At 48.8% G+C, this 25963-nt stretch overlaps 1 protein-coding gene across 1 annotated transcript in view; it reads right to left on the bottom strand.

The window, feature by feature from the left end:
* The window catches only part of ATP5PB (ATP synthase peripheral stalk-membrane subunit b), a 61816-nt gene that overhangs the window by 21691 nt on the left and 14162 nt on the right, over positions 1-25963 (bottom strand). The window contains exon 3 of the mRNA XM_063955356.1: positions 22995-23140. Within this exon, the coding sequence (XP_063811426.1) occupies positions 22995-23140 (146 nt within the window). The remainder of the gene's footprint in view (positions 1-22994; positions 23141-25963) is intronic.

Genomic DNA, 25963 nt, shown 5'->3' with positions numbered 1-25963 from the left:
ACTGTGTGTGTCCAGCAGTGCCCCCAGGTGCACCATGCTCCGAGCAGGGACCAGCGAGGACTTCTTCCAGTTGATGAGCCACCCGTGGACTTGTGGGAAGTTTACTGTCAGTTGTAGATGACTGAGGAGGACATCGTGGGAATTTGCCAGAATCAGCGAGTCGCCCAGATACGGCAGGATCCTGACTCCCTGGCGACATAACCTTGGTGAAGATCTGAGGGGCCGCGGCCAGTCCAAACGGCAGAGCCTGGAATGGATAGTGAAGGTTGCAAACAGCAAACCGCAGATATTTCTGATGCGACAAGGACAACCAACCAACTTTTCAAACATTTGAATTCCCCCAACAGTCTTCGGGTTCCATGGCCAGTACAATTGAGCGCAGTGTTTCCATACGGAACTTGGACACTCTCACAAATTTGTTCAATGATTTGAGGTTGAGTGTAGGCCAGAAAGACCCATTGGATTTTGGGATTAAAAACAGGGTCGAGTAGTATACTCTGCCTCTCTGGGATAGATGTACAGGCACCATCACTACTATATCCAGGAGGGAACGCACAACCAACTTCTACAGCTCTACGCTTGCGCCTTCAATGGATCCGAAGGAAAAACAGTTGTGCAGAACTGTCGAGGGGGACGTCTCTTGAATGAGACTGCGTACCCGTGAGAGACAACTTCTCACACTCATGCCTCTGAAGTGGTCTTTAACCATACCTGGGTGAATCACAAAAGTCAGCCTCCCACCCTGGAGTCCCCCAGGGGTAGGCCCGCCCCGTCATCAGCAGGCTTGTCATGTTTAGAAGCAGGCTGACAGGCAGCCCAGAATTATTTTGCCTTGGGCTTAGCGGTTTTGGGATCACGAGATTGTCTCAGGTATGCCTGACCTTTTGCTTTCCCTTGAGGCCGCAAGGAGCAAAAAGTGGTTCCTTTTGCCTTCTGTGCAGAAGGATTAGTATTCAGGAGAAAATAAGAAATTACTCACCGGTAATTCTATTTCTTGTAGTCCGTAGTGGATGCTGGGTACTCCGTAAGGACCATGGGGAACAGACTGGCTCCGCAGGAGACTGGGCACTCTTTAAAGAAAGATTAGGTACTACATCTGGTGTGCACTGGCTCCTCCCTCTATGCCCCTCCTCCAGACCTCAGTTAGGGAAACTGTGCCCGGAAGAGCTGACATTACTAGGAAAGGATTTGGAATCCAGGGTAAGACTCATACCAGCCACACCAATCACACCGTACAACTTGTGATAACTATACCCAGTTAACAGTATGAACAACAGCTGAGCCTCATTAAACAGATGGCTCAGAACAATAACCCTATAGTTAAGCAATAACTATATACAAGTATTGCAGAAGTCCACACTTGGGGCGGGCTCCCAGCATCCACTACGGACTACGAGAAATAGAATTACCGGTGAGTAAATTCTTATTTTCTCTGACGTCCTAGTGGATGCTGGGTACTCCGTAAGGACCATGGGGATTATACCAAAGCTCCCAAACGGGCGGGAGAGTGCGGATGACTCTGCAGCACCGAATGAGCAAACTCAAGGTCCTCCTCAGCCAGGGTATCAAACTTGTAGAATTTTGCAAACGTGTTTGATCCCGACCAGGTAGCAGCTCGGCAAAGTTGTAAAGCCGAGACCCCTCGGGCAGCCGCCCAAGAAGAGCCCACCTTCCTCGTGGAATGGGCTTTTACCGATTTAGGGTGCGGCAGTCCAGCCGCAGAATGTGCAAGTTGAATCGTGCAACAGATCCAGCGAGCAATAGTCTGCTTAGAAGCAGGAGCACCCAGCTTGTTGGGTGCATGCAGGATAAACAGCGAGTAGTTTTTCTGACTCTAGCCGTCCTGGAAACAGATTTTCAGGGTCCGGACTACGTCCAGCAACTTGGAAGCCTCCAAGTCCCGAGTAGCCGCAGGCACCACAATAGGTTGGTTCAAATGAAACGCTGATACCACCTTAGGGAGAAATTTGGGACGAGTCCTCAATTCAGCCCTGTCCATATGGAAGATCAGATAGGGGCTTTTACATGACAAAGCCGCCAATTCTGACACACGCCTAGCCGAAGCCAAGGCCAAAAGCATGACCACTTTCCACGTGAGATATTTCAACTCCACGGTCTGAAGTGGCTCAAACCAATGAGATTTTAGGAAATTCAACACAACGTTGAGATCCCAAGGTGCCACTGGAGGCACAAAAGGGGGCTGAATATGCAGCACTCCCTTAACAAACGTCTGAACTTCAGGAAGTGAAGCCAGTTCATTTTGGAAGAAAATAGACCGGGCCGAAATCTGGACTTTTATGGATCCCAATTTTAGGCCCATAGTCACTCCTGACTGTAGGAAGTGCAGAAATCGACCCAGCTGAAATTCCTCTATTGGGGTCTTCATAGCCTCACACCAAGCAACATATTTTCGCCATATGCGGTGATAATGTTTTGCGGTCACATCCTTCCTAGCTTTTATCAGCGTAGGAATGACTTCAACCGGAATGCCCTTTTCCATCAGGATCCGGCGTTCAACCGCCATGCCGTCAAACGCAGCCGCGGTAAGTCTTGGAACAGACAGGGCCCCTGCTGTAGCAGGTCCTGTCGGAGCGGCAGAGGCCAAGGGTCCTCTGAGATCATTTCTTGTAGTTCCGGGTACCAAGTCCTTCTTGGCCAATCCGGAACGATGAGTATAGTTCTTTACTCCTCGCTTTCTTATTATCCTCAGTACCTTTGGTATGAGAGGAAGAGGAGGGAACACATAAACCGACTGGTACACCCACGGTGTCACTAGAGCGTCCACAGCTATCGCCTGAGGGTCCCTTGACCTGGCGCAATATCTTTTTAGCTTTTTGTTGAGGCGGGACGCCATCATGTCCACCTGTGGCCTTTCCCAACGATTTACAATCAGCTGGAAGACTTCTGGATGAAGTCCCCACTCTCCCGGGTGGAGGTCGTGCCTGCTGAGGAAGTCTGCTTCCCAGTTGTCCACTCCCGGAATGAACACTGCTGACAGTGCTATCACGTGATTATCCGCCCATCAGAGAATCCTTGTGGCTTCTGCCATTGCCATCCTGCTTCTTGTGCCGCCTTGTCGGTTTACATGGGCGACCGCCGTGATGTTGTCTGACTGAATCAGCACCGGCTGGTTTTGAAGCAGGGGTTTTGCTTGACTTAGGGCATTGTAAATGGCCCTTAGTTCCAGAATATTTATGTGTAGGGAAGTCTCCTGACTCGACCATTGTCCTTGGAAGTTTCTTCCCTGAGTGACTGCCCCCCAACCTCGGAGGCTTGCATCCGTGGTCACCAGGACCCAGTCCTGTATGCCGAATCTGCTGCCCTCGAGAAGATGAGCACTCTGCAGCCACCACAGCAGAGACACCCTGGCCCTCGGGGACAGGGTGATCAGCCGATGCATCTGAAGATGCGATCCGGACCACTTGTCTAACAGATCCCACTGAAAGCTCCTTGCATGGAACCTGCCGAAGGGAATTGCTTCGTAAGAAGCTACCATCTTTGCCAGGACTCGCGTGCAGTGATGCACAGACACCTGTTTTGGTTTCAGGAGGTCTCTGACCAAAGATGACAACTCCTTGGCCTTCTCCTCCGGGAGAAACACCTTCTTCTGTTCTGTGTCCAGAATCATACCCAAGAACAGCAGACGCGTCGTAGGAACCAGCTGCGACTTGGGATATTCAGAATCCAGCCGTGCTGTTGCAGAACTTCCTGAGATAGTGCTACTCCGACCAACAACTGCTCCATGGACCTCGCCTTTATAAGGAGATCGTCCAAGTACGGGATAATTATAACTCCCTTCTTTCGAAGAAGTATCATCATTTCGGCCATTACCTTGGTAAATACCCTCGGTGCCGTGGACAGACCAAACGGCAACGTCTGGAATTGGTAATGGCAGTCCTGTACCACAAATCGGAGGTACTCCTGGTGAGGTGGGTAAATGGGGACATGTAGGTAAGCATCCTTGATGTCCAGTGATACCATATAATCCCCCTCTACCAGGCTTGCAATAACCGCCCTGAGCGATTCCATTTTGAACTTGAACTTCCTTATATAAAAGTGTTCAAGGATTTTAAATTTAGAATGGGTCTCACCGAACCGTCTGGTTTCGGTACCACAAACATTGTGGAATAGTAACCCCGTCCCTGTTGAAGGAGGGGAACTTTGATTATCACCTGCTGGAGGTACAGCTTGTGAATTGCCGCCAGTACTACCTCCCTGTCTTTGGGAGTAGCTGGCAAGGCTGATTTGAAGTAACGGCGAGGGGGAGACGTCTCGAACTCCAGCTTGAATCCCTGAGATACCACTTGTAGAACCCAGAGATCCACCTGTGAGCGAACCCACTGGTCGCTGAAGTTCCGGAGACGGGCCCCCACCGCACCTGGCTCCACCTGTGGAGCCCCAGCGTCATGCGGTGGACTTCGTGGAAGCAGGGGAGGATTTTTGTTCCTGGGAACTGGCTGTCTGATGCAGCTTTTTCCCTCTACCCCTGCCTCTGGGCAGAAAGGACGCGCCTCTAACCCGCTTGCCTTTGAGGCCGAAAGGACTGTACTTGATAATACGGTGCTTTCTTAGGCTGTGAGGGAACCTGAGGTAAAAAAGTCGACTTCCCAGCTGTTGCTGTGGATACGAGGTCCGAGAGATCGTCCCCAAACAATTCCTCACCCTTATAAGGCAAAATTTCCATGTGCCTTTTAGAATCAGCATCACCTGTCCACTGCCGAGTCCATAATACTCTCCTGGCAGAAATGGACATTGCATTAATTCTAGATGCCAGCCGGCAAATGTCCCTCTGTGCATCCCTCATATATAAAAGACTATGGCCCTCATTCCGAGTTGATCGCTCGTTATTTTTCATCGCATCGCAGTGAAATTTCGCTTAGTGCGCATGCGCAATAGTCGCACTGCGACTGCGCCAAGTAACTTTGCTATGAAGATTGGATTTTTACTCACGGCATTTTCTTCGCTCCGGCGATCGTAGTGTGATTGACAGGAAATGGGTGTTACTGGGCGGAAACACGGCGTTTTAGGGGCGTGTGGATGAAAACGCTACCGTTTCCGGAAAAAACGCAGGAGTGGCCGGAGAAACGGGGGAGTGTCTGAGCGAACGCTGGGTGTGTTTCTGACGTCAATCCAGGAACGACAAGCACTGAACTGATCGCACAGGCAGAGTAAGTGTGGAGCTACTCTAAAACTGCTAAGTAGTTTGTGATCGCAATAATGCGAATACATCGGTCGCAATTTTAGGATGCTAAGATACACTCCCAGTAGGCGTAGGCTTAGCGTGTGTAACTCTGCTAAATTCGCCTTGCGACCGATCAACTCGGAATGAGGGCCTATGTCTTTAATATGCTCTATGGTTAGCAAAATAGTGTCCCTGTCAAGGGAATCAATGTTATCAGACAGGGAATCAGACCACGCTGCTGCAGCACTACACATCCATGCTGAAGCAATAGCAGGTCTCAGAATAGTACCTGAGTGTGTATACACAGACTTCAGGATAGCCTCCTGCTTTCTATCTGCAGGCTCCTTTAAGGCGGCCGTATCCTGAGAAGGCAGTGCCACCTTTTTTGATAAGCGTGTGAGCGCCTTGTCCACCTTAGGGGATGTCTCCCAGCGTAACCTATCCGTTGGCGGGAAAGGGTACGCCATTAGTAACCGCTTAGAAATTACTAGTTTCTTATCTGGGGAACCCCACGCTTCTTCACACAATTCATTTAACTCATCAGATGGGGGAAAAGTCACTGGCTGCTTTTTCTCCCTAAACATAATACCCTTTTTTGTGGTAACCGGGTTAATGTCAGAAATGTGCAACACATTTTTCATTGCCGTAATCATGCATCGGATGGCCCTAGTAGATTGTACATTTGTCTCATCCTCGTCGACACTGGAGTCAGACTCCGTGTCGACATCTGTGTCTGCCATCTGAGGTAGCGGGCGTTTTTGAGCCCCCGATGGCCTCTGAGATGCCTGGGCAGGCGCGGGCTGAGATGCCGGCTGTCCCAAAGCTGCGTCATCGAACCTTTTATGCAAGGAGTTGACACTGTCGGTTAATACCTTCCACATATCCATCCACTCTGGTGTCGGCCACGCAGGGGGCGACATCACACTTATCGGCACCTGCTCCGCCTCCACGTAAGCGTCCTCATCAAACATGTCGACACAGACGTACCGACACACCCACACAGGGAATGCTCTGACTGAGGACAGGACCCCACAAAGTCCTTTGGGGAGACAGAGAGAGAGAGAGAGAGAGAGAGAGAGAGAGAGAGAGAGAGAGAGAGAGAGAGAGAGAGAGAGAGAGAGAGAGAGAGAGAGAGAGAGAGAGAGAGAGAGAGAGAGAGAGAGAGAGAGAGAGAGAGAGTATGCCAGCACACACCAGAGCGCTATATAACAGAGGGATTTACACTACACACAAAGTGAATTTTCCCCAAATACCTACTTATATCACAATTTGCGCCTAAATTTATGTGCCCCCCCCTCTCTTTTTTACCCTTTCTGTAGTGTGTATACTGCAGGGGAGAGCCTGGGGAGCGTCCTTCCAGCGGAGCTGTGAAGAGAAAAATAAGAATTTACTCACCGGTAATTCTATTTCTCGTAGTCCGTAGTGGATGCTGGGACTCCGTAAGGACCATGGGGAATAGCGGCTCCGCAGGAGACTGGGCACAACTATAAAGAAAGCTTTAGGTCTAACTGGTGTGCACTGGCTCCTCCCACTATGACCCTCCTCCAGACTTCAGTTAGGATACTGTGCCCGGAAGAGCTGACACAATAAGGAAGGATTTTGAATCCCGGGTAAGACTCATACCAGCCACACCAATCACACCGTATAACTCGTGATACAATACCCAGTTAACAGTATGATAACAACTGAGCCTCTCAACAGATGGCTCAACAATAACCCTTTAGTTAACCAATAACTATATACAAGTATTGCAGACAATCCGCTCTTGGGATGGGCGCCCAGCATCCACTACGGACCACGAGAAATAGAATTACCGGTGAGTAAATTCTTATTTTCTCTGACGTCCTAAGTGGATGCTGGGACTCCGTAAGGACCATGGGGATTATACCAAAGCTCACAAACGGGCGGGAGAGTGCGGATGACTCTGCAGCACCGAATGGGCAAACTCTAGGTCCTCCTCAGCCAGGGTGTCAAACTTGTAGAATTTTGCAAACGTGTTTGACCCCGACCAAGTAGCTGCTCGGCAAAGTTGAAGAGCAGAGACCCCTCGGGCAGCCGCCCAAGAAGAGCCCACCTTCCTCGTGGAATGGGCTTTCACTGATTTAGGATGCGGCAGTCCAGCTGCAGAATGTGCAAGCTGAATCGTACTACAGATCCAGCGAGCAATAGTCTGCTTTAAAGCAGGTGTACCCAACTTGTTGGGCGCATACAGGATAAATAGCGAGTCAGTCTTTCTGACTCCAGCTGTCCTGGAAACATATATTTTCAGGGCCCTGACTACGTCCAACAACTTGGAAGCCTCCAAGTCTTTTGTAGCCGCAGGCACCACGATAGGTTAGTTCAGATGAAACGCTGATACCACTTTAGGGAGAAACTGGGGACGAGTCCTCAATTCTGCCCTATCCATATGGAAAATCAGATAAGGGCTTTTACATGACAAAGCCGCCAATTCTGATACACGCCTGGCCGAAGCCAAGGCCAACAACATGACCACTTTCCATGTGAGATATTTCAAATCCACGGTTTTAAGTGGCTCAAACCAATGTGACTTTAGGAAATCCACCACCACGTTGAGATCCCAAGGTGCCACTGGAGGAACAAAAGGGGTCTGAATATGCAGCACTCCCTTAACAAAAGTTTGAACTTCAGGTAGTGAAGCCAGTTCTCTCTGGAAGAAAATCGATAGAGCCGAAATCTGGACCTTAATGGAACCCAATTTTAGGCCCATAGTCACCCCTGACTGTAGAAAGTGCAGGAAACGGCCCAGCTGAAATTCTTCCGTTGGGGCCTTCCTGGCCTCACACCACGCAACATATTTTCGCCATATGCGGTGATAATGGCTTGCGGTTACTTCTTTCCTAGCTTTAATCAGCGTAGGGATGACTTCCTCCGGAATGCCCTTTTCCTTCAGGATCCGGTGTTCAACCGCCATGCCGTCAAACGCAGCCGCGGTAAGTCTTGGAACAGACAGGGCCCCTGCTGCAGCAGGTCCTGTCTGAGCGGCAGAGGCCATGGGTCCTCTGAGATCATTTCTTGAAGTTCCGGGTACCAAGCTCTTCTTGGCCAATCCGGAACAATGAGTATAGTTCTTACTCCTCTTCTCCTTATTATCCTCAGTACCTTTGGTATGAGAGGAAGAGGAGGGAACACATAAACCGACCGGTACACCCACGGTGTCACTAGAGCGTCCACAGCTATCGCCTGCGGGTCTTGACCTGGCGCAATACTTTTCTAGCTTTTTGTTTAGGCGGGACGCCATTATGTCCACCTGTGGCCTTTCCCAACGTTTACAATCAGTTGGAAGACTTCTGGATGAAGTCCCCACTCTCCCGGGTGGAGGTCGTGCCTGCTGAGGAAGTCTGCTTCCCAGTTGTCCACTCCCGGAATGAACACTGCCGACAGTGCTAACACGTGATTTTCCGCCCATCGGAGAATCCTTGTGGCTTCTGCCATCGCCGTCCTGCTTCTCGTGCCGCCCTGTCGGTTTACATGGGCGACCGCCGTGATGTTGTCTGACTGGATCAGTACCGGCTGGTTTTGAAGCAGGGGTTTTGCCTGACTTAGGGCATTGTAAATGGCCCTTAGTTCCAGAATATTTATGTGCAGGGAAGTCTCCTGACTTGACCATAGTCCTTGGAAGTTTCTTCCCTGTGTGACTGCCCCCCAGCCTCGAAGGCTGGCATCCGTGGTCACCAGGACCCAGTCCTGTATGCCGAATCTGCGGCCCTCTTGAAGATGAGCACTCTGCAGCCACCACAGCAGAGACACCCTTGTCCTTGGAGACAGGGTTATCAGACGATGCATCTGAAGATGCGATCCGGACCACTTGTCCAACAGGTCCCACTGAAAGGTTCTTGCATGAAACCTGCCGAATGGAATCGCTTCGTAGGAAGCTACCATTTTCCCCAGGATCCGCGTGCAGTGATGCACCGACACCTGTTTTGGTTTTAGGAGGCCTCTGACTAGAGATGACAGCTCCTTGGCCTTCTCCTCCGGGAGAAACACTTTTCTCTGTTCTGTGTCCAGAACCATCCCCAGGAACAGTAAACGTGTCGTAGGTACTAGCTGTGACTTTGGAATGTTTAGAATCCAGCCGTGCTGTTGTAGCACTTCCCGAGATAGTGCTACCCCGACCAACAACTGCTCTCTGGACCTCGCCTTTATCAGGAGATCGTCCAAGTACGGGATAATTAAAACTCCCTTCTTCCGAAGGAGTATCATCATTTCGGCTATTACCTTGGTAAAGACCCTCGGAGCCGCGGATAGACCGAACGGCAACGTCTTGAATTGGTAATGACAATCCTGTACCACAAATCTGAGGTACTCCTGGTGAGGATGGTAAATGGGGACATGCAGGTAAGCATCCTTGATGTCCAGTGATACCATGTAATCCCCCTCGTCCAGGCTTGCAATAACCGCCCTGAGCGATTCCATCTTGAACTTGAATTTTTTTATATATGTGTTCAAGGATTTCAAATTTAAAATGGGTCTCACCGAACCGTCCGGTTTCGGTACCACAAACATTGTGGAATAGTAACCCCTTTCTTGTTGAAGTAGGGGCACCATTACTACCACTTGTTGTGAATACAGCTTGTGAATTGCCTGTAACACTGCCTCCCTGCCTGAGGGAGTGGTTGGCAAGGCAGATTTGAGGAAACGGCGGGGGGGGGGGGGGGGGGGGGGGAGAGAGACGTCTCGAATTCCAGCTTGTACCCCTGAGATACTACTTGAAGGATCCAGGGATCCACCCGTGAGCGAGCCCACTGATTGCGGAAATATTTGAGACGGGCCCCCACCGTACCTGGCTCCGCCTGTGAAGCTCCAGCGTCATGCTGTGTACTTAGAGGAAGCGGGGGGAGGACTTTTGCTCCTGGGAACTGGCTGCATGCTGCAGCTTCTTTCCCCTACCTCTGCCTCTGGGCAGAAAGGACGCGCCTCTAACCCGCTTGCCCCTATTGGGCCGAAAGGACTGTACCTGATAATACGGTGCTTTCTTTGGTTGTGAGGGAACATGGGGTAAAAATGTAGACTTCCCAGCTGTTGCTGTGGAAACGAGGTCCGAGAGACCATCCCCGAACAACTCCTCACCCTTATAAGGCAGAACTTCCATGTGTCGTTTGGAATCTGCATCACCTGTCCACTGCCGAGTCCATAACCCTCTCCTGGCAGAAATGGACATTGCACTAATTTTGGATGCCAGCCGGCAAATATCCCTCTGTGCATCCCTCATGTATAAAAGTGCGTCTTTTATATGCTCTACGTTTAGCAATATAGTGTCCCTGTCTAGGGTATCTATATTTTCTGACAGGGAATCTGACCACGCAGCAGCAGCACTGCACATCCAGGCTTAAGCAATAGCCGGTCTCAGTATAACACCTGTGTGTGTGTGTGTGTGTGTGTGTGTGTGTGTGTGTGTGTGTGTGTGTGTGTGTGTGTATATATATATATATATATATATATATATATATATATATATATATATATATATATATATATATATATATATATATATATATATATATATATATAGATTTCAGGATAGCCTCCTGCTTTCTATCAGCAGATTCCTTCAGGGCGGCCGTATCCGGAGACGGTAGTGCCACCTTCTTTGACAAGCGTGTGAGTGCTTTATCCACCCTAGGGGATGTTTCCCAGCGTGACCTATCCTCTGGCGGGAAAGGGTACGCCATTAGTAACCTCTTAGAAATTACCAGCTTTTTATCAGGGAAAGCCCCACGCTTCTTCACACACACTTCATTTAACTCTTCAGATGGAGGAAAAGCTACTGGTAGTTTTTTCTCTCCAAACATAATACCCTTTTTTGTGGTACCGGGGGTAACATCAGAAATGTGCAACACATTTTTCATTGCCTCAATCATGTAACGTGTGGCCCTACTGGAAGTTACATTAGTCTCATCGTCGTCGACACTGGAGTCAGTATCCGTGTCGACATCTGTGTCTGTCATCTGAGGTAGCGGGCGTTTTAGAGCCCCTGATGACTTTTGAGACGCCTGGGCAGGCACAGGCTGAGAAGCCGGCTGTCCCACATTAGGTATGTTGTCAAACCTTTTATGCAAGGAGTCGACACGGTCACGTAATTCCTTCCACAGCACCATCCACTCAGGTGTCGACCCCGCAGGGGGTGACATCACGTTTACAGGCATTTGCTCCGCCTCCACACATAAGCCTCCTCATCAAACATGTCGACACAGCCGTACCGACACACCGCAAACACACAGGGAATGCTCTGACAGAGGACAGGACCCCACAAAGCCCTTTGGGGAGACAGAGAGAGAGTATGCCAGCACACACCAGAGCGCTATATAACACAGGGATCCCACTATAAATGAGTGTTTTCCCTTATAGCTGCTTTTTTATATAATAAATATATATATATATATATATATATATATATATATATATATATATATATATATATATATATATATATATATATATATATATATATATATATATATATATATATATATATATACTGCGCCTAAATGTAGTGCCCCCCCTCTCTTTTTTACCCTTCTGTAGTGTTCAGACTGCAGGGGAGAGCCAGGGAGCTTCCTTCCAGCGGAGCTGTGAGGGAAAAATGGCGCCAGTGTGCTGAGGGAGATGGCCCCGCCCCTTTTTCGGCGGACTTTCTCCCGCTTTTTCTGGAATACTGGCAGGGGTAATTTTACATCTATATAGCCTCTAGGACTATATATGATGTAGATTTGCCAGCCGAGGTGTCATATATTGCCCTCAGGGCGCCCCCCCCCAGCGCCCTGCACCCATCAGTGACCGGAGTGTGAGGTGTACATGAGGAGCAATGGCGCACAGCTGCAGTGCTGTGCGCTACCTTGGTGAAGACCGAAGTCTTCTGCCGCCGATTTTCCGGACCTCTTCGTTGCTTCTGGCTCTGTAAGGGGGACGGCGGCGCGGCTCCGGGAACGAACACCAAGGTCGGGTCCTGCGGTCGATCCCTCTGGAGCGAATGGTGTCCAGTAGCCTAAGAAGCCCAAACTACCACCTGTTAGGTAGGTTCGCTTCTTCTCCTCTTAGTCCCTCGCTGCAGTGAGTCTGTTGCCAGCAGATCTCACTGTAAAATAAAAAACCTAAATATACTTTCGTTCTAGAAGCTCAGTAGAGCCCCTAGTGTGCATCCAGCTCAGCCGGGCACAAGATTCTAACTGAAGTCTGGAGGAGGGTCATAGTGGGAGGAGCCAGTGCACACCAGTTAGACCTAAAGCTTTCTTTATAGGTGTGCCCAGTCTCCTGCGGAGCAGCTATTCCCCATGGTCCTTACGGAGTCCCAGCATCCACTTAGGACGTCAGAGAAATGGCGCTGGCTGTGCTGAGGAAGATAGCCCCGCCCCTTCAGCGGCGGGCTTCTCCCGCTTTTTTAATGATAATTATGGCGGGGGATTAGGCACATATACAGTTTAGAACTGTATTATGTGCAGTTTGCCACTTAAGGTATACTAATTGCAGCCCAGGGCGCCCCCCCCCCCCCCCCCAGCGCCCTGCACCCACCAGTGACCGGAGCGTGTGGTGTGCTGTGGGAGCAATGGCGCTCAGCTGCAGTGCTGTGCACTACCTTATTGAAGACCGGAGTCTTCAGCCGCCGATTTTCTCCGGAATCTTCCGTCTTCTGGCTCTGCAAGGGGGACGGCGGCGCGGCTCCGGGAACGGACGATCGAGGTCGGGCCCTGTGTTCGATCCCTCTGGAGCTAATGGTGTCCAGTAGCCTTAGAAGCACAAGCTAGCTGCAAGCAGGTAGGTTTGCTTCTCTCCCCTAAGTCCCACGTAGCAGTGAGTCTGTTGCCAGCAGATCTCACTGAAAATAAAAAACCTAACAAATACTTTCTTTATAGTGAACTCAGGAGAGCCCACTAAGTGCATCCAGCTCTGGCCGGGCACAGATTCTAACTGAGGTCTGGAGGAGGGGCATAGAGGGAGGAGCCAGTGCACACCAGATGTAGTACCTAATCTTTCTTTAAAGAGTGCCCAGTCTCCTGCGGAGCCCGTCTGTTCCCCATGGTCCTTACGGAGTACCCAGCATCCACTAGGACGTCAGAGAAATACAGTCTTAGCAGCCACTAAGTTAGTCACAATCTTATTGAGATCTTCCCCAAATAGGATGTCTCCCTTAATAGGGAGTACCTCCAAGGTGTTTTTGGAGTACAGGTCCACCTTCCATGACCTTAACCACAGAATATAGCGAGCCAGGGTGAATGCAGTCGATGCCTTGGCCGCCAACACACCTGCCTCAGAGGATGCCTACTGAATGTAATAGGCCGTGGTGGTAATATGAGACACGAGGTATTGTCTGGCAGTGACAGATATATCCTGAGGCAGCTCTTCCTCTAATGCCTGAACCCATGCTTCAATACCTTTTGCAGCCCAGGAGGCTGATATAGCGGGTCTATGTAAAGCACCTGTAAGGGAGTAAATAAACTTCAGGCAACCCTCCACACGCTTATCTGTCAGTTCCTTCAGTAAGGTGACAGTGGTGACAGGTAGGGTAGATGATACCACGAGACTGGTGACGTAAAATCACCGGCGGTGAATTTTCCCATTTGTTACACAACTCAGAAGGGAGAGGATAACGAGCTACCATCTTTTTAGATAGGGAGAATTTCTTTCCTGGTGAAGACCAGGGTTCTTGAAGTAGGTCTACTGAATGGTCAGAATGCGGTAATGTTTTAGTTACCATCTGACGTTTAAACTTATCAGGTTTCTAAGACACAATAGGGGTATCCACATCATCATCTATTTGTAGGATTTGCTTAATAGCAACCACTAGGTCAGGGACATCAACCTGAGTTGTAGATTCCTCATCAGAAGCAGCTGTATCAGTGTCTGACGGGTCAGTATACTCCCCATCCTCATCAGAAGAATCTTCGAGAGATTAGTGGATTGTGAGGAGGAAGTGACCCGTTTAGATGACCCCTTGGCACCAGTGACTTGGGGTAGGTTTATGTCTAACCAAAGATTGATTCAATTGCTGCAACTGGGTAGACAAATTATCCGCCCAAGGCGGATTTACCATAGGGACAATATGTGGTTGCAATGGCACAGGAGGTCCCATAGAGGGGCGCAAGGCGTGTCACAAGCGTATTGAGCATAGATGAGAACGCCGCCCAAGGTGGCTCCTGATTGGTTACAGGAGCAGCAGACTGACTGGGAGATGTATGGCACATTTTACAGGGACCATCATACAAAGCTTCCCCTTCAGGCAAACCCTGGCGCATGCGCTGCATGATACAGGAGCGTCCATAGATTTCCCGCACTTTGTGTTAGACATTTTAGTGAATGTAACCGCAGAGCGTATGAGTACGATACAGCCAGACAGAGTACACCACTGGGAATAAATCCCATAGTATGTGACAGCGTACACAGTACACAACACCAACTAATAAATCCAGTAGTATGTGACTGAGTACACAATAGAATACACTTGACGGTAAATATTGTGCAGCACTATATACACGAGACCCTGACGCAACTAGTCCCTTAAGGTACAGAATACAGTGATGGATATAGCTGGATACACTGGAATCCACACAGCAGATACAGGCACACACAGTCACAGTGACAATGCAGATAATTATTTTAGTAAGACAATAAAACTGCACTGGACTAGTATTATATTATATATATATGTACAACAATAACTGAACAACGGTGGGGTGCTCCTAGTGGTGTGGGGCGGGGCCACATATCTTCCAACAGAATGGAGGTGCACTCTTCCAGTAACAATTTCTTCAACAGGTTCACTTTCAAAGATACTTTATTTCAGTCGAAATCAGGCTTATTGTTGTCGACGTTTCGATCCAGTTTTCTGAATCTTTATCAAGACGAGCTTCTGTGATGATAATTTTTACATCATACAATGGTGCTTCCGCAACAAGAATATATCAACTCAGCAATAGGCTCTCAGGTGGTTAAAGGCAGTTCAGAGTGGTTCTGTACAACATTAACTAACGCTGTCTTAATATTGACATGTAGAATACTTAAGTGTCTGTGAAATCACGGTGCTGATGTACAGGCGGATTTACAAAGGAGACCTTGCCCTGCAGTCCCGGAGACCAGTCGCAGCTAATCCTAGAAGATGGCGCCCAGCGTCTCAGTCAAGGAGTGAGGGAGAGCGTGAGGCAGCTGCAGGGCGGGAACACCAGCAGTAAATGGTGCCCGGAGCTGGGGGGGGGGGGGTGGGGGGGGGCTACAGGTCAAGCGCCTTCTCCCCTATGCTGGTCCTCACCACCTGGTACTATGGAGTCTTAATAAAGTGGATATTGATATATCCGACCTGTACTCCTATGCCTTGGTGGAGATAGTGGGGTCCCTGTTCTGTTACAGTGTCCACGGCAGCATCGCAGTCAGTCTCTTTGACTGCGACCGGAACGTGATTTAATGGCGGGTCACACCTGGGGGACCCTCGTACCTCATCCCTTCTTTAGCAGCCACGCGAACCAAAAGAGCGTTTGCGACCGTGTGCCTAGTGCCGGAGCATCTCCGCCGCAAGTACCCGGGAACAGAGCCAGCGGGAGTATGCGACGCCTCTTGGGAGGTGACGGAGACGCAGCACAGAATGTCACCCTGTGATGTAAGTGCTGGGTCCCTTGAAGTCTTCTAAAAGCTTTTTCAGGGCTGCCCAGTGCAGCCCCCCTGTTAAGTGACCTGTTTCTGCAGGCACCAACTCGAAACTGAGCTCACAGTGCCTGGAGGCGGGGTTATAGAGGAGGCCCCACAATGCATCCTGGGACAGTCTGAAGCTTTAGCCTGTTGGTGCCTGGATCAAGATCCATCTTTAGACCCTGATGTTTCCCTGTGGAAACCAATGTACCCCGCTGCAGAAAATGCTGCTTATTATAGGGAACAACAATTCACAATCATCTATAAAGAACTCATCCTTCAGTGAAAACTACTGGTAGAAAACTGCCTGCGAGAGCTGCCTGATTTATGTCCAGCACAAGTCTCTAAGGAAGCAAGCAACATTTACAGAGAGCTCCAATTACTTCATCCTCAGCCCCAGGAGTAGCCAAGTTCCTCAGTTCTGTCAGACAAGGAGTCTGCAATGCTCCCTTTATGTGTAGGAATGACACTTAAGTGGACATTCAAAAATAAGATTTTACTTACCGATAAATCTATTTCTCGTAGTCCGTAGTGGATGCTGGGGACTCCGTCAGGACCATGGGGATTAGCGGCTCCGCAGGAGACAGGGCACAAAAATAAAGCTTTAGGATCAGGTGGTGTGCACTGGCTCCTCCCCCTATGACCCTCCTCCAAGCCTCAGTTAGGATACTGTGCCCGGACGAGCGTACACAATAAGGAAGGATTTTGAATCCCGGGTAAGACTCATACCAGCCACACCAATCACACCGTACAACTTGTGATCTGAACCCAGTTAACAGTATGACAGCGTAGGAGCCTCTGAACAGACGGCTCACAACAAGAACAACCCGATTTTTTTGTAACAATAACTATGTACAAGTATTGCAGACAATCCGCACTTGGGATGGGCGCCCAGCATCCACTACGGACTACGAGAAATAGATTTATCGGTAAGTAAAATCTTATTTTCTCTAACGTCCTAGTGGATGCTGGGGACTCCGTCAGGACCACGGGGATTATACCAAAGCTCCCAAACGGGCGGGAGAGTGCGGATGACTCTGCAGCACCGAATGAGAGAACTCCAGGTCCTCTTTAGCCAGGGTATCAAATTTGTAGAATTTTACAAACGTGTTCTCCCCCGACCACGTAGCTGCTCGGCAGAGTTGTAATGCCGAGACCCCTCGGGCAGCCGCCCAGGATGAGCCCACCTTCCTTGTGGAATGGGCCTTGACAGATTTAGGCTGTGGCAGGCCTGCCACAGAATGTGCAAGTTGAATTGTGCTACAAATCCAACGAGCAATCGTCTGCTTAGAAGCAGGAGCACCCAGCTTGTTGGGTGCATACAGTATAAACAGCGAGTCAGATTTTCTGACTCCAGCCGTCCTTGAAATATATATTTTCAATGCCCTGACAACGTCCAGCAACTTGGAATCCTCCAAATCACTAGTAGCCGCAGGCACCACAATAGGCTGGTTCAGGTGAAACGCTGACACCACCTTAGGCAGAAAATGAGGACGCGTCCGCAGTTCTGCCCTGTCCGAATGGAAAATCAGATATGGGCTTTTATACGATAAAGCCGCCAATTCTGACACTCTCCTGGCTGAAGCCAGGGCCAGTAGCAAGGTTACTTTCCATGTAAGATATTTCAAATCCGCCGATTTGAGTGGCTCAAACCAATGGGATTTGAGAAAATCCAAAACTACATTAAGGTCCCACGGAGCCACTGGGGGCACAACCGGGGGCTGTATATGTAGTACTCCTTTTACAAAAGTCTGGACTTCAGGAACTGAAGCCAATTCTTTCTGGAAGAAAATCGACAGGGCCGAAATTTGAACCTTAATGGACCCCAACTTGAGGCCCATAGACAATCCCGTTTGCAGGAAATGTAGGAATCGACCCAATTGAAATTCCTCCGTGGGGGCCTTCCTGGCCTCACACCACGCAACATATTTTCTCCAAATGCGGTGATAATGTTGTGCAGTCACCTCCTTCCTGGCTTTAACCAGTGTAGGAATGACCTCTTCTGGAATGCCTTTTTCCCTTAGAATTCGGCGTTCAACCGCCACGCCGTCAAACGCAGCCACGGTAAGTCTTGGAATAGACACGGTCCCTGCTGAATCAGGTCCCGTCTTAGAGGTAGAGGCCACGGATTTTCCGTGAGCATCTCCTGAAGTTCCGGGTACCAAGTTCTTCTTGGCCAATCCGGAGCCACGAGTATCGTTCTTACTCCCCTTTGCCGTATAATTCTCAGTACTTTGGGTATGAGAGGCAGAGGAGGAAACACATACACTGACTGGAACACCCACGGTGTTACCAGAGCGTCCACAGCTATTGCCTGAGGGTCTCTTGACCTGGCGCAATACCTGTCCAGTTTTTTGTTGAGGCGAGACGCCATCCTATCCACCTTTGGTTTTTCCCAACGGTTCACAATCATGTGGAAGACTTCTGGATGAAGTCCCCACTCTCCCGGGTGTAGATCGTGTCTGCTGAGGAAGTCTGCTTCCCAGTTGTCCACTCCCGGAATGAACACTGCTGACAGTGCTATCACATGATCTTCCGCCCAGCGAAGAATCCTTGCAGCTTCTGCCATTGCTCTCCTGCTTCTTGTGCCGCCCTGTCTGTTTACGTGGGCGACTGCCGTGATGTTGTCCGACTGGATCAACACCGGCTGACCCTGAAGCAGGGGTTTTGCCAGGCTTAGAGCATTGTAAATCGCTCTTAGCTCCAGTATATTTATGTGAAGAGACATCTCCAGGCTTGACCATACTCCCTGGAAGTTTCTTCCCTGTGTGACCGCTCCCCAGCCTCTCAGACTGGCATCCGTGGTCACCAGGACCCAGTCCTGTATGCCGAATCTGCGGCCTTCTAACAGATGAGCACTCTGCAACCACCACAGAAGAGACACCCTTGTCCGTGGCGATCAGGTTATCCGCTGATGCATCTGCAGATGCGATCCGGACCATTTGTCCAGCAGATCCCACTGAAAAGTTCGTGCGTGGAATCTGCCGAATGGGATTGCTTCGTAAGAAGCCACCATCTTTCCCAGGACTCTTGTGCATTGATGCACAGACACTTTTCCTGGTTTTAGGAGGTTCCTGACAAGTTCGGATAACTCCTTGGCTTTCTCCTCCGGAAGAAACACCTTTTTCTGAACCGTGTCCAGAATCATTCCCAGGAACAGCAGACGTGTTGTCGGGGTCAACTGAGATTTTGGAAAATTCAGAATCCACCCGTGTTGTTGCAGCACTACTTGGGTTAGTGCTACTCCGTCCTCCAGCTGTTCTCTGGACCTTGCCCTTATCAGGAGATCGTCCAAGTAAGGGATAATTAATACGCCTCTTCTTTGCAGAAGAATCATCATTTCGGCCATTACCTTGGTAAAGACCCGAGGTGCCGTGGACAATCCAAACGGCAGCGTCTGAAACTGATAATGACAGTTTTGCACCACGAACCTGAGGTACCCTTGATGTGAAGGGCAAATTGGGACATGCAGGTAAGCATCTTTTATGTCCAGGGACACCATAAAGTCCCCTTCTTCCAGATTCGCTATCACTGCTCTGAGTGATTCCATCTTGAACTTGAATTTTTGTATGTACAGGTTCAAAGATTTCAGATTTAGAATAGGTCTTACCGAGCCGTCCGGCTTCGGTACCACAAATAGCGTGGAGTAATACCCCTTTTCCTGTTGTAGGAGGGGTACCTTGACTATCACCTGCTGAGAAAACAGCTTGTGAATGGCTTCCAATACCGTCGCCCTGTCTGAGGGAGACGTTGGCAAAGCAGACTTTAGGAACCGGCGAGGGGGAGACTTCTCGAATTCCAACCTGTAACCCCGAGATACTACCTGCAGGATCCAGGGGTCCACCTGTGAGCAAGCCCACTGCGCGCTGAAATTCTTGAGTCGACCCCCCACCGTTCCTGAGTCCGCTTGTAAAGCCCCAGCGTCATGCTGAGGGCTTTGCAGAACCCGCGGAGGGCTTCTGTTCCTGGGAAGGAGCTGCTTGCTGCCCTCTCTTACCCTTTCCTCTGCCTCGGGGCAGATATGACTGTCCTTTTGCCCGCTTCTTATAGGACCGAAAGGACTGCGGCTGAAAAGACGGTGTCTTTTTCTGTTGGGAGGGGGTCCGAGGTAAAAAGGTGGATTTCCCGGCAGTTGCCGTGGCCACCAAATCCGATAGACCGACGCCAAATAATTCCTCCCCTTTATACGGCAATACTTCCATATGCCGTTTGGAATCCGCATCACCTGACCACTGTCGTGTCCATAAACTTCTTCTGGCAGATATGGACATCGCACTTACTCTCGATGCCAGAGTGCAAATATCCCTCTGAGCATCTCGCATATAAAGAAAAGCATCCTTTAATTGCTCTAAAGTCTGTAAAATACTGTCCCTATCCAGGGTATCAATATTTTCAGTCAGGGAATCCGACCAGACCACCCCAGCACTGCACATCCAGGCTGAGGCGATGGCTGGTCGCAGTATAACACCAGTATGTGTGTATATACTTTTTAGGGTAGTTTCCAGCCTCCTATCAGCTGGATCCTTGAGGGCGGCCGTATCAGGAGACGGTAACGCCACTTGTTTTGATAAGCGTGTGAGCGCCTTATCCACCTTAGGGGGTGTTTCCCAGCGCGCCCTAACCTCTGGCGGGAAAGGGTATAATGCCAATAACTTTTTTGAAATTAGCACTTTTCTATCTGGGTTAACCCACGCTTCATCACATACATCATTCAATTCCTCTGATTCAGGAAAAACTACAGGTAGTTTTTTCACCCCCCACATAATACCCCTTTTTGTGGTACTTGTAGTATCAGAGATATGCAAAGCCTCCTTCATTGCCGTGATCATATAACGTGTGGCCCTACTGGAAAATACGTTTGTTTCTTCACCGTCGACACTAGATTCAGTGTCCGTGTCTGGGTCTGTGTCGACCGACTGAGGTAAAGGGCGTTTTACAGTCCCTGACGGTGTCCGAGACGCCTGGGCAGGTACTAACTGGTTTTCCGGCCGTCTCATGTCGTCAACTGATTTTTGTAATGTGCTGACATTATCACGTAATTCCATAAACAAAGCCATCCATTCCGGTGTCGACTCCGTGGGGGGTGACATCACCATTACCGGCAATTGCTCTGCCTCCACACCAACATCGTCCTCATACATGTCGACACACACGTACCGACACACAGCAGACACACAGGGAATGCTCTATTGAAGACAGGACCCCACTAGCCCTTTGGGGAGACAGAGGGAGAGTTTGCCAGCACACACCCAAGCGCTATAATATATATGGGAACAACCCTATGTAAGTGTTGTATCCTTATAGCAGCTTAAATATAGTAATATCGCCAAAAAAAGTGCCCCCCCCCTCTGTTTTACCCTGTTTCTGTAGTGCAGTGCAGGGGAGAGTCCTGGGAGCCTTCCTCACAGCGGAGCTGAGCAGGAAAATGGCGCTGTGTGCTGAGGAGAATAAGCCCCGCCCCCTATTTCGGCGGGCTCTTCTCCGGAGTTTGTGAGATCTGGCAGGGGTTAAATACATCCATATAGCCTCAAGGGCTATATGTGATGTATTTTTTAGCCATAAAAAGGTATTATACATTGCTGCCCAGGGCGCCCCCCCAGCGCCCTGCACCCTCCGTGACCGCTGTGTGAAGTGTGCTGACAACAATGGCGCACAGCTGCAGTGCTGTGCGCTACCTCAGGAAGACTGAAAAGTCTTCTGCCGCCTGCTTCTGGACCTCTTCCATCTTCAGCATCTGCAAGGGGGGTCGGCGGCGCGGCTCCGGGACCGGACTCCATGGCTGGGCCTGTGTTCGATCCCTCTGGAGCTAATGGTGTCCAGTAGCCTAAGAAGCCAATCCATCCTGCACGCAGGTGAGTTGACTTCTCTCCCCTAAGTCCCTCGATGCAGTGAGCCTGTTGCCAGCAGGACTCACTGAAAATAAAAAACCTAAAAACTTTTTCTAAGCAGCTCTTTATGAGAGCCACCTAGATTGCACCCTGCTCGGACGGGCACAAAAACCTAACTGAGGCTTGGAGGAGGGTCATAGGGGGAGGAGCCAGTGCACACCACCTGATCCTAAAGCTTTATTTTTGTGCCCTGTCTCCTGCGGAGCCGCTAATCCCCATGGTCCTGACGGAGTCCCCAGCATCCACTAGGACGTTAGAGAAAATAAAAAATCCACCAGGACAAGTTCAGCTATTAATATTCTAAATTTCATGTCAGTTATAATCAGAGATGACCTGACAAATGACATTAATATCCACTGGTCATTCAATTGACTTAGTTGATACAGATGGACAAAGTGACCAACAGAAAAACAACTTCAAATAAATTTATAAAATAAATATTACAGGAATATGCCTACACTGAAGGAATACTGTATATTTAAGCTAGGTCCAGTTTATTTTAAGAGGAAAAATTGGGTCTTTTTTACTTAAATAAATTACTGTAGCAGTCTAGAATAGCGGTACAGATTTAAAAAATATAAAAAATATATAGAACAATCTAAAGTTAAAAAGGAACAAAGGAAGGTTTCATATACTGTAAGTGACCTTTGCCATGCATCATTATACTTTATCTGTGATTTATTAGTAATTTCTTTGACATAAAAACCAATGCCTACATACCTAGTACACTATATGTAAACGAAGATGCAAATTTGAGAAAACAGTAGCAACACTGTAGAAAAAGAGTGCACGAACCACGTCACGTGGCACAAAAAGGATAGTTGTATGACAACACAAGTATATACCATTTTTCTCTTTAGACTTCTAGTAAAGGATTAATAGATTATGGGCTGGTTCCGTTCAGGATACTGGCATTCGGGATAACGACACTGCTCGGAATGCAGACATCCCAATTGCCCTCTGCCACGAATCCTCAGTGGTAAGCTGCGGGGAGGTTTAGGGTAAACATACGTACCCAAACAGTTAGGATTCCCTGCATCGGGATGCCGTGTCTGTCATATAACCACCAGCATCCCATCCGCCGGCATATCATATATGTGGCTACCAGAGTTAAACCAGTCATATGATGCACATTCAACACATTTTGCTTGCCCCCAAGAGCAAAATGATTTAGAGGATAGTTAAGAAGTATCGTTAAAAGCTAAACTTATGATTAAAGAGAAAAAAAAAAAAGTCTGTGTGGGATTGCTACTTTACTGTACATTACAAATGTGCCTGGCAAGGTTTCTGACCTGTGACTCCTGTTTTCGGATAAAGGAACTGAAAGAACTCTTCAGGAATCAGCCCATGGCGAACTTTTCCTGGCTTCTCTGGTAGAGGAGGAACAGGGGCCAGGGCAGGCTGTCCAGTGTGAAAAGACTTGCATGTATTCAGAACACTGATATTGAGCGGAAAAAAAAAAATATCTAAGTTTAGCGGATAACACAAATTGATACAAAGTACATGATCACAACAAGGAGACTGCAACACTGTGTGCAAGTAACGAAAAAGACAACATAAAACTGGTGTCAATGGTTTTTATTTTCCATTTTGCACCCTTTTTAACATCCTTCCAGCAGCCATGCTTTACCCACTGTTATGCTGTGATTTTCATAAATCTTTACATTTTCTGTTCATACTGGTTGCTAAAAGTGTTATTTTATGCAAAAAAAACCTCTTCACCGTGCATGCTGTATTTAGCACACACCATGGACCTCATTTGATATACTTGCAGTTTTCTGTGATTATAAAGATAGTGATGGGCTTTTGCATTTTGGATATTTTGTAAACATTGAATTCAGATGATACTGATAAAGCCTATTCTTTACCTTATAACATTAACTATATATTTGTACCAGACTCAGTACGCAATTGGCGTATGAAGTACCGTAATGGTACGCTTATAGCGTAGCAGACGCTGTGCCCACGAGAACACGAGCGCCGCAGACGCTCACAGAATGACACTCAGTAAACCTTGTTATCAACACACTGAAAGGATATGCTTATACTGTAAAACCTTAGTACTGTAATACTGTAATGATATAATGCTTATAGACCTTGATAATATAAAAGCTGTTTGAGCGATATGAGACGCTCAGAATACCCTTTGCAATAACTAGTAAAACACACTCCTTGCTAAGGTTCCAACACCTTTACTAGATGATATTAGTAAGTAAAAAGGGAAAAAGTACAGTTAACAGCTTATACACTACAAAAATAAGATTTTACTTACCGATAAATCTATTTCTCGTAGTCCGTAGTGGATGCTGGGACTCCGTCAGGACCATGGGGAATAGCGGCTCCGCAGGAGACAGGGCACAAAATTTAAAAGTTTGACCACTAGGTGGTGTGTACTGGCTCCTCCCCCTATGACCCTCCTCCAAGCCTCAGTTAGGATACTGTGCCCGGACGAGCGTACACAATAAGGAAGGATTTTGAATCCCGGGTAAGACTCATACCAGCCACACCGTACAACTTGTGATCTGAACCCAGTTAACAGTATGACAAACGTAGGAGCCTCTGAACAGACGGCTCACAACAATAACAACCCGATTTTTTTGTAACAATAACTATGTACAAGTATTGCAGACAATCCGCACTTGGGATGGGCGCCCAGCATCCACTACGGACTACGAGAAATAGATTTATCGGTAAGTAAAATCTTATTTTCTCTGACGTCCTAGTGGATGCTGGGACTCCGTCAGGACCATGGGGATTATACCAAAGCTCCCAAACGGGCGGGAGAGTGCGGATGACTCTGCAGCACCGAATGAGAGAACTCCAGGTCCTCCTTAGCCAGGGTATCAAATTTGTAGAATTTTACAAACGTGTTCTCCCCTGACCACGTAGCTGCTCGGCAGAGTTGTAATGCCGAGACCCCTCGGGCAGCCGCCCAAGATGAGCCCACCTTCCTTGTGGAATGGGCCTTGACAGATTTAGGCTGTGGCAGGCCTGCCACAGAATGTGCAAGTTGAATTGTGCTACAAATCCAACGAGCAATCGTCTGCTTAGAAACAGGAGCACCCAGCTTGTTGGGTGCATACAGTATAAACAGCGAGTCAGATTTTCTGACTCCAGCCGTCCTTGAAATATATATTTTCAATGCTCTGACAACGTCCAGCAACTTGGAATCCTCCAAATCGCTAGTAGCCGCAGGCACCACAATAGGCTGGTTCAGGTGAAACGCTGAAACCACCTTAGGCAGAAAGTGAGGACGCGTCCGCAGTTCTGCCCTGTCCGAATGGAAAATCAGATATGGGCTTTTATACGATAAAGCCGCCAATTCTGACACTCTCCTGGCTGAAGCCAGGGCCAGTAGCATGGTTACTTTCCATGTAATATATTTCAAATCCACCGATTTGAGTTGCTCAAACCAATGGGATTTGAGAAAATCCAAAACTACATTAAGATCCCACGGTGCCACTGGGGGCACAACCGGGGGCTGTATATGTAGTACTCCTTTTACAAAAGTCTGGACTTCAGGAACTGAAGCCAATTCTTTCTGGAAGAAAATCGACAGGGCCGAAATTTGAACCTTAATGGACCCTAATTTGAGGCCCATAGACAATCCTGTTTGCAGGAAATGTAGGAATCGACCCAGTTGAAATTCCTCCGTCGGGGCCTTCCTGGCCTCACACCACGCAACATATTTTCTCCAAATGCGGTGATAATGTTGTGCAGTCACCTCCTTCCTGGCTTTTACCAGGGTAGGGATGACCTCTTCCGGAATGCCTTTTTCCCTTAGGATTCGGCGTTCAACCGCCATGCCGTCAAACGCAGCCGCGGTAAGTCTTGGAATAGACACGGTCCCTGCTGAAGCAGGTCCCGTCTTAGAGGTAGAGGCCACGGATCTTCCGTGAGCATCTCCTGAAGTTCCGGGTACCAAGTTCTTCTTGGCCAATCCGGAGCCACGAGTATCGTTCTTACTCCCCTTTGCCGTATAATTCTCAGTACTTTTGGTATGAGAGGCAGAGGAGGAAACACATACACTGACTGGTACACCCATGGTGTTACCAGAGCGTCTACAGCTATTGCCTGAGGGTCTCTTGACCTGGCGCAATACCTGTCCAGTTTTTTGTTGAGGCGGGACGCCATCATGTCCACCATTGGTCTTTCCCAATGGACCACAATCATGTGGAAGACTTCTGGATGAAGTCCCCACTCTCCCGGGTGCAGATCGTGTCTGCTGAGGAAGTCTGCTTCCCAGTTGTCCACTCCCGGG

This window comes from Pseudophryne corroboree, chromosome 2, assembly GCF_028390025.1.
Source record: "Pseudophryne corroboree isolate aPseCor3 chromosome 2, aPseCor3.hap2, whole genome shotgun sequence".
NCBI lineage: Eukaryota > Metazoa > Chordata > Amphibia > Anura > Myobatrachidae > Pseudophryne > Pseudophryne corroboree.
This window is presented reverse-complemented; position numbering and strand designations above follow the sequence as displayed.